Source organism: Triticum urartu, chromosome 2 (assembly GCF_003073215.2).
Source record: "Triticum urartu cultivar G1812 chromosome 2, Tu2.1, whole genome shotgun sequence".
Lineage (NCBI taxonomy): Eukaryota > Viridiplantae > Streptophyta > Magnoliopsida > Poales > Poaceae > Triticum > Triticum urartu.
Window position 1 is genome coordinate 720,983,867 of NC_053023.1, and position 10,032 is coordinate 720,993,898.

At 47.7% G+C, this 10,032-nt stretch overlaps 1 protein-coding gene across 1 annotated transcript; it reads left to right on the forward strand.

The window, feature by feature from the left end:
• The first annotated feature begins 642 nt into the window (after positions 1-642).
• LOC125540112 lies at positions 643-2,411 on the forward strand. The gene is made up of 2 exons (XM_048703699.1): positions 643-802; positions 915-2,411. Exon 2 carries the CDS (start codon positions 936-938, stop codon positions 2,007-2,009), a length of 1,074 nt encoding a protein of 357 aa, XP_048559656.1. The 5' UTR covers positions 643-802; positions 915-935; the 3' UTR covers positions 2,010-2,411.
• Positions 2,412-10,032: the final 7,621 nt, after the last annotated feature.

Consider the following 10,032-nt stretch of genomic DNA (forward strand, 5'->3'; position numbering starts at 1 on the left):
GATGAACTTTTTTAAATCTTGATGAACATTTTTGAATCTCGATGAACTTTTTTCAAACTCGATGAAATTTTTTCAAACTCGATGAACTTTTTCTCAAATTCGATGAACTTTTTTCAAACTCGATGAACTTTTTCTCAAACTCGATGAACTTTTTTTCAAACTCGATGAACTTTTTTGAAACTCGATGAATTGTTTTTCAAATTCAATGAACTTATTTTTAAAGTCGATGAACTTTTTCTAAGACAAGAGTACATACAGTAGCAAACCGGTTTTTTTTCTAAGAAAAATAGTCTGTACTGTAGCAGTTTTTTTTTGGGGCTGTACTGTAGCTGTTTTTAGAATGAAGGAAAAAAAGATCAAGCCGGAGCCAGCGATCGAGCGGGCAGCGATAGCCAACGATCAAGCGAGCGGCAGCAGCCAGCGTTCGCTGCTGGGCCAGGTCCAGTCTAGCGACACAGTGGGCGCTGGAATCGCCTGCGGGCGCTGAAGGCGCCAAGGAGGAGCTCTCATAGAGCGCTGACGAGGAGGATATTACCATTTGGCGTCGAGGACAGAAACTGGGCCAAAACTTTGTGGGCTGATCCATGGTAATATGGCCCAGCCGACCCGTGGGTTATCCATCTATTGATCCACATAATAATAAGAAGAGAAGAAAGGGCATGACGGCCAGACCTAGATCCCCATCCCGTGATCTAAAAAAAAAGATCCCCATCCCGATCTCGCCGCCGCCGCCGCCGCCACCGCCGCCGTTCGTCCAACAGCGCCAGCTTCGATTAGTCCCAAGGAGCAAGTACTGTTGCAGGTATTACTCTTTCTTTCTCTTTTCCATTTGGTATTTAAAATTGTTTCTGCAGATATTGTGGAAGAATCTTCTGTACTAATATATAATCTAATTCGTGATCTCTGTTTTGCAGGAGGAGTGGGAAGAATTAAAAATGAAGGCTCGGCAGTTCGTGAATGTGGTGATGCAGAGGTCTGGCAGAGGTAGCTTGTACACGGTGAGTCGCATCAAGCCCGGGGAGCACCTCTTCTACCCATCCACGGCGGAAGCGCGGGCAGCAGCAGCGCAACCCAAGGAGGAAAATATGACGCCGCCATCATCAGCCGTTGCCCCGAAGATGCCACCGCCCAGGCTCAGATTGGAAGCATACCGCGTAGACGGCCCAAGGCTCGATTTTTTGCCATTCTATGGTCGAGGCAGCGGCGGCGGCGATGGTAAGATCCTCTCCATGGACTCGGCGGGCAACACCGTGCTCTGCGACGCCGGCAGCTGCTCCGTCCAGCCCGTTGCCTGCCTTAACGAACCCAAGGGGGACAACCCCGTCTCCTTGTCTATCACTCGTGCGGACACCAGGGGCGACCAAGCCTTGTACGTTATGGACAGGTTTCCCGCTGCTCGCAATGCTTTCATCTTCGAAGCTCTCGTCTACGGCAAGAATTGCTGGGAGTGGCACCGGCTCCCACCGCCTCCCTACGTCAACGACCCAGCCTATAACTGCACAGCCATCCAGTCCTACATGTTGCTTGGTGATGGCGAGACCATCTGCATATCCTCCGCTGGGCCAAGCTCCATCGGCACCTACTGCTTCGACACGGTTAGCTGCACCTGGGAAAAGGCTGGCCGCTGGACCCTGCCATTCCATGGACGGGCTGAGCATGTCCCTGAGCTTTGCAACCTCTGGTTCGGTATGACTGGAGACAACAACCACAACTTGTGCGCATTGGACCTCTCCAACCTTGGCAGGGCTCCCAAATTGTTGCATAACTGGCAGGTCCTCGACAAGCCTGATGGATGGGTGCAGATAAGGGGTAGCTTACTGTACCTTGGAGCCGGCAGGTTTTGCATCTTCAAAAAATTTGACACCGGGGAGCAAGACGCTCAGGGCAATCCTAGCAACACAGCGGCTGTGCTCACTGGTGTGGAGGTGGTCCACGAAGGATCATCTGAACTTGAAATGATCAAGCACAAGTCCTTTATCAGCTATGCCGGCATCCAGTGTGTTCTTTAAGTCACCAAGGCTTCGGCTAATCCTCTCCCCAAGGTGATGGGAGGGGATTTAGTGGGGTTTTGGCTTGCGGATTTCATTCCGCTCAACCCCTTGCAATCTCCAGCAAACTGAACCGAACAAGCCCTAAAGTTTAAGGGATAAAATAAGCTGTCAGCCTGTCCCTTTCTACTTTGCAGCAGCCAGATCAACATGGATGTAACTTGTGCATTCCTTCCTATATGTATTACTCTTCCAAGTTTATAAACTAGTAAAGTTGCCTGGCGGGCAACATCTTTAAACAATGAATTATTATTCCTCTATTATCTCTAGAACTTTGTTGAAGTATTTGTTGAGAAGCATTCAAAGACATGTTAAATCTGCTTGTCAGAGAAAAGAAGATATGAAAATATTTTTTTTGGCTCTTGTTCCTTCTACCAATTTTACTTGCGTACTAACTCCTCAGATCATCAGGGCACTCTCTAGCGTCTCTTTGTTTTCTCTATGAGAGATGCAGTTCCATGCAGCCTGCTAACAGTAGGGAATCACAACGAAGCGAATCGGTTGTCAGCAGATAGGGCACGCCACTGGCGCCACCCCTGGTCCCCGCACCCCCCCATAACTTGCTCGTCCCGGTGTGTGCTGCCTTTCTATCTCCCTAGGCACCACCCCTGCTCCCTGCTCTAAGAAGCCGGCGGAGAAGGAGGACAAGAATCCGGCGTGGGTTAGATGAGGAGGATAAGAATCCGGCGAGAAAGGAGGTGAAAGTACATGCCTGATCCTCTCTCCCACCTATGGTTAGAGATTGCACATTATTAGAATGAATTGAGGATGAAGTATTTTCGTTTGATACTGCCTTCTGATTCAATGTGTTGTGTTCAGTTCTTTCCAAGTAGTGTTGATTCTTCAATGAAGTCACTGGGGTATTTTGATAACTAAATAAAAAATAGCCACTCTCTTAGAAACATCAGGATCAAATGAAATGTCCTAGCCTGTTCTGTACTGGACCAGCGACTAATTTGTAAAGCTTCTACATATGCTTGTGTACTATTACCTCCGTTTGGAAACACATGACGTGGTTTTAGTTCAAATTTGAACTCAAATTTGAACTAAAACCATGTCATGTTTCATGCGCGATGACCCTATTTTCTGCAGATTCAAACAAGTGGCAGATTCAAACATGCGCGATGGAGAACCAAGCAGAAGCAGATTCAAACAAGTGAGAATAACATTTTCAATTTTGTGTTGGATTCCTCTCTTTTCTTGCAAATGAGTGACCCTATTTTCTGCACTTGTGCATTCTACAGAGAATGTATTGCCCACTTGGATACCGCAGCTTGGCATGAAGTTCAACACCCTAGATGAGGCTTGGAAATTTTGGGGATATTACGGAGGAAGGATGGGGTTCAGCATCAGAAAAAGGTATTAAAACAGAAGCAAATTTGATGGGAAAGTTACCTCCTGCAAATATGTTTGTTTCAAAGTGGGTAAAAAGGCAGTAGACAAAAGATATAATGTTGTTAAGAATCCAACAGCTGAGACTAGAATTGACTGTAGAGTTCGTATGACCCTTTCAATAAATCGTGAAGCTGGTAACTGGGCAATATCTGATCTTTTTCTTGAACACAATCACACACTTCAATTGCCAGAAGCATGCCACCTATTGCTATGAAAGAGAATGATCTTTGAAGTGCAGGCTTTTGAAATTGAATGTGCTGATGACTCTGATATTGCACTAAAAGCTGCTCATGAGTTTGCTAGTTGACGGGTTGACGGATCATCTAACCTGAGCTACACTCCTCGGGATCACAAGAATCATTTGAGAACAAAGCACTAAAGGGACCTTAAGTATGGTGAAGCGGGTAGCATGTTGAAGTATTTTCAAGACAGAGCTGCATAGAATCCAGCATTCAAATATGTTTTACAGCTGGACTGTGATGAAAAATAACAAACATTTTTTGGGCTGATGCTAAGGTGATAATTGATTAAGCTCATTTTGGCGATGTCATGACCTTTGACACCACTTTTGGAGCAAATAAGGAACATAGGCCATTTGGTGTGTTCGTTGGATTCAACCATTTTAGAGAAACTGTTATCTTTGGTGCTTCTCTCCTCTATGATGAGACATCTGAATCTTTTGAATGCTTGTTTGATTCTTTCTTATTAGTACATAGTGAGAAGCATCCTAGAACCATATATACTGAATCAAGATTGTGCAATGGGAAAGACAGTTGGGTATGTTATTCTTGAATCACGACATGGATTATGTACACATTTATCTAGTTATGTGGACAAAGAATCTTGCAGATTTCAGTGCTTGCATGTATCAACATGGGCACCAAGAAGAATTTGAGGAAGCATTTGAAAATCTGAGGGCTCAAGTGCCAGCACAAACTTGGTTCGGTAGTATTTACAAAGTAAAAGAGAAGTGGGAAAAATGTTTCATGATAAATGCATTTACCTTGGGTATGCAGAGCATGCAGCTAAGTGAGAGTCTCAACAATGACTTGAAGCATCATCTGAAGTCAGATTTAGACGTTGTCCGGTTCTTTCAGGACTTCGAAAGAGCTGTCAAAGTAAAAAGAGATGTTGAGGTCAATTCAGAGTTTGATTCCAGGAAGTACTTGCCAAGAATCAAAATGAAGACCCCAATGTTGATGCATGTTGGCCCACTTTATACTCCTACTATATTCGATTTTTTTCAAAAGGAATACCGGAGATCTATATCAGCATGCGCCGAAGCACTAGATGGACAATACAAATACATGGTTAAAATTGGATATCCTTTTGAGCATCCAATATTTGAAGAATAATGGGAAGTTACTGGTAACCCTTTGGAACAAACACCATCATGCACTTGTGATCAGTTTGATAGACTAGGGATATTGTGTGCACATGCTTTAAAAGTTCTTGACATGATGAGCATTAAGTTCCTTCCATCACACTATATTTTGAAGCGATGGACCCAAGAAGCACGAGCAGGATCTGTTAAGGATAGTCATGGAAGGATTGTGATTGCAGATCCAAATATAGAGACAGTTCTCCGCCACAATGGCCTATCACACAAATTTAATAACTTGGCAACTGAAGCATCACATTCTGAAGAATGTGTACTTTGATCGACAATACACTTGATAACCTTAGTAAGTGAAACGACGGTTGTTGAATGCGGAAGTGCCTCCGCCAGCATCAGACGATTTGTTGAATGCCAAAGTGACTCCTCCAGCAACAACTGATTTGTTGGCTGCTGCTGCGCCTAAAAAAGAAGGAAGTTAACAAGGCAGCCAAAAATTCCAAAAGAAGGAAAAATTGGACTGAAAGGCAGTACAAAAGAAAGAAAACAGAGTTCAAGACAAAAGAAAATCATTCAACGGTGAAAACTCTGAATGAGGAAGACTTGCGTGGATATGAGCACATTACAAACTCCACTGAATTACTGAATATGCCTAGTGCCAGAGCCTCCACTGGAGGCATATATACTTAGGATATATTCTAATCATGATGCTTTGGAGAACATCAGAATCATTATTTTGTTGAACTTCTGTAGACTTCCAATTGTTGAACTTTTTTAGACCTTCAAGTTGTACGGGAAATATGAAACTTGTTCAACTTATTTAGTTTCTGGAAGATCCTTTTTTACTTCCTAGATAGATCAGTTTCTCCACGGATCAATCAAAATCAGCGACGATCTCAAACCAAATTTGGTGTATAAATCTTGATTGGGGAAATCACAAGCAGTGATACAGACAAAAGATATATAGGATTGTTTTGTTCCTGTGATACTGAATAAGTGCCAATAAGAAGGTTTCAGGATAGATTCACCTACGCCATATATAGCTTGAGAAGGCAGTAAAAATTCAGAAGGACATCACTGTCCAATGACGTTGCTGCGCTACCTTCTTCCCCGTGAGTTCGCCGCCTCCTCAGCCGTCCGAGTTCCTCCGTCTCCTGCTGGTTCTCCTCTGCACGAGCCCATCCAACCATGCCCTGTCCTCCGTGCGGCCCTATCTCTCGCTGCACCCATCAACTCGACCCAGCTCGCCCTCGCCCTTGATGGTGACCACGATGGTGACCAACGATGGCCTGAATAAAGGGAGGGGCAGCGGCAGCCTGAATCGAGGGCGAGGCAACAGCGGCAAGAAGTAGTACTGGAAAAAAGAGAGCCATCGGATCTGATTTGTGCGGTGGATATGGGCTATGTTAGCGTCCTAACTTGGCAAGGCAAGGCAAGTTAGCGCCCTAACGGAACTATTCTCCCTGGAAGATGTTTCTTACTAACCATGTAATATAACATAACTAGTCGGATACTTGTCTGTTCACGCACTAATGACCCCTACGCCTGGTCTCCATGCATTTCCCGGTTCCTATATAACCGCATGGGAATTCGGACACACTCCGGACCGTCAGGTCCCGAGGCTGAAGCGAAAAGGTCGGCCATGACAAATGATCTACAATCCGGCTAGAAGGCATTATAAATGTCAATTAAATTACATAGTCATTTTGACTGATTGTATTCCTCTTCAATACCATCTAGCAGGCTGTCTAATTTACAGTCCTGCTGGGAATACTTCGCGGCCAACTATACTTGGCCGTATACTAAGCTTACAGGGATCTCCTTCCCATCGGGCCCTACAGGACCGACCTTGGCCATGTGGTTGGGGTCAGCCTTTGCGTACCGCGTCTTCACCATGGCCCAGACCTCCCTAGTGCCTTGACGGCAGGCTGATATCTTCCACAATCGGAAGTGCTGCCGTGCTCCCTTTAGCTTCTCTGCAAGCTCTCCAAGACCTTCGGGCATGGAGACGGATGGCCACGGGGCCTGGGCGACGCCTTGCATCGCCTGCCGAACTCGATCGAGCAGTTGCGAGAGCTTGGGAAGAAGGTCACCTGTAGAACCGGGCATCTCCTCTGCAGGATGACCTGTTAGCACACCTACAGACATTGCTCTGTTAGTCGACTTCCCCGCCGAACTTTCTTTCAAAAGGTTCGTTCAAGCACTTACTAAAAATGCCGCGCTGAAGCCGCTGATTCTCCTTCACGGAGTCTGACAGCTGGGCACGAACATCTTTCAGCTCGACACCCAGCTTGGTGCTGGCATCTTGGAGATCGTTCTTCTCCCCCATCACCTTTATCAGCACCTCTCACCAGCCTTTAGCCGGCGTAGAAGGTGTTGCCTTTCCGGATTCAATCCGGCGTCATCTGCAATTTCATTTGTCAGATTCTCACCAAAGCCGTGCTTCGCAAAATACTTATCTTTCGAAGTGTATATTACCAGAGGGGGTCTTCTTAGGCTCCCCTGCCGTGGCTAGTGCGGCCTCAAGTTGGGCTTTGCACTCTTCCAGCTCCTTGGACAGTAGGGAATTCTTTTTCGTAAGAACCTGTATCACAAATGATTCTTAAATCAGTTATTCTAACTGTTTCAAGTCTCGGGGGCTACTAGTATATACATATAATTACCAGAATTTTCTTACCCGTATGTCTTTTACATACTGCTCCGTGGCTCTGGCTAGACCATTTTGAGCGGCACGGAGATACGCATCTCCCGAGTTGAAGGCATCTAATGCCCCTTGGGAGAAACAAGCATCGCGAAGAACTGTCCGGCGACAACCCATCCACATCCTCCGTTGGAGGAGCGTCTGGCGCGCGCCTTGTGTTCGCCTCCGCCTCCTGACCAGGCTTTGGAGCCTGGCTGGTGGAGGCGCGATTGGCAGCCTCTCCGGATGTAATCCGGCGAGGTCTCTTTGTCCTGAAAAGAGCGCGAGTGTCAATATGCCTCTAAGGTATAACACCTGGGATAAGGGGGCGCGCCATACCTTTGCGCTGACGCCTCGGTCCGGACTGCACTTCTTTTCTGCCCGCGGGGCCCTACGGCCCCTCGTTGGCTTGTCGACGCAGGTTCGGCCTTCCGCCTTAAATACCTCCCCTACAAAGTTCGGTTGTAATCAGGGAACTGAAAACACGAGCGGGCGTATACCTATTCGGGGTACTGGGACTTCGATCTCAGTTACCTGGGGGGTCAGGATTAGCCCTGGGTAATCGGCCGTGATGGCCACCAAGATGTTGTCCTTGCTCAATTGATGGAACACTCCATCAATCAGCTCCACAGATATGTCCGAATCCTCTTGAGAGGCCGGGTCGAGGGACCGTCCTGGGTCCTCGGGTTGTGGAGGAGGGTTGTTTATCTCCTTAACAGCCCGGCGCAGTTTCTGCGTTGAAATCGTCAGACTAAATATTTAACAATGGGAATACAAAATGGATGGGCAAGTAAATGCGACCACTTACCCAGCTTGGGGGATTGTGCATAGAGAATCCACCCTGCGGGTTGACGTGGAGAAATTCCTCCTCTTCTCCCTTATACAAAGTGGACAAGATCTTTAGTAGAGCGGCAGCTGAATCCGGCCCCTTACGGCCGTAGCGGGTGGTGTCGTCCTCCCCGTTGAAGTCCCACAGGGGGTGGCTTCTATACTGAAGCGGCTGCACCCCCCGCATAATGCATTCGGCCATGACCCCGATCATGGTTAGTCCGGAATGGGCCAACAATCTTATTCGGCCCATCAGGTAAATGATGTCCCTGTCACTTTCCCTCTGAGGGCTCCGCGGGCGCCAGCTTAGGCGCTTCTTTAAGGGAGCACCGTTGAATTCAGGGAGGCCGATCCGGACAGGATCCGGCAGCGGGACGTCTTCTATATAAAACCATTCCGAGGGCCAGTCTTCAGACGCCTTCTTTGGGGTTCCGGACAGATATCCGGTCCCGGCGATGCGCCACACTTCGGCTCCGCCCACTTGATACATTGACCCCTTCTTGGAACGGGGCACGAGGCAGAATAGCTCCTTCCACAGTCCGAAATGAGCCTCAACACCCAAGAACAACTCGCAGAGGGCTACAAAGCCCGCAATATGCAATATTGAGGCAGGCGTGAGATGATGTAGCTGGAGGCCGTAGAACTCCAGCAGCCCCCGGAGAAATGGATGGATTGGAAATCCGAGCCCCCTTATTAAGTAAGGGACGAGGCACACCCGCTCTCCTTCGGAGGGATTAGGGGCATTCTCTGCTTGCTCTCCGCCGTTGTAGACAGCAAGACCGGCTCGAACCGGGACCATATAGGCCGGGGGGAGAAATCCCTTGGTCTGCAGCGTCACTAGCTCGCTATGCGGGATGGAACATCTCTCCCAATATCCAGGCTTAGGGCTGGAAGGGCGAGGGGAGGAGTTGCGACGGCTGGCCATGGTGGAATGGACCTTTGTCGGATGCGCTCTGATGAACACTCGCGGAGGGGAGAAGGTGTGATTGGATCTAAATCCTCGTCCCCTTAAATAGGGCAGCTCATTTACGCGGCTAGAGGTGTGAATGTAAAAACATTCAGACTTTTCATATTCGTTTGACACGTGGGGAGCGGCCATTATTGGGTGTAGAAGCCAAGGAGCGCAACATCTACAAGAAACCGGACTTTATTCAAACAGGTACACGGAATTTGGAGGAGAACCCGCCTTGCAATGCCGAAGACAATCCGCGCGCCGGACTCATCGTCGTTGAAGCCTGGTTCGGGGGCTACTGAGGTAGTCCTGGATTAGGGGGTGTTCGGATAGCCGGACTATACCTTCACCCGGACTCCTGGACTATGAAGATACAAGATTGAAGACTTTGTCCCGTGTCCAGAAGGGACTTTCCTTGGCGTGGAAGGCAAGCTTGGCAATACGGATATGCAGATCTCCTACCATTGTAACCGACTCTATGTAACCCTAACCCTATCCGGTGTCTATATAAACTGGAGGGTTTTAGTCCGTAGGACAACATACACATCAACAATCATACCATAGGCTAGCTTCTAGGGTTTAGCCTCCTCGATCTCGTGGTAGATCTACTCTTGTACTACCCATATCATCAATATTAATCAAGCAGGACGTAGGGTTTTACCTCCATCGAGAGGGCCCGAACCTGGGTAAAACTTCGTGTCCCTTGCCTCCTGTTACCATCCGGCGTAGACGCACAGTTCGGGACCCCCTACCCGAGATCCACCGGTTTTGACACCGACAATGACGAAGTAGT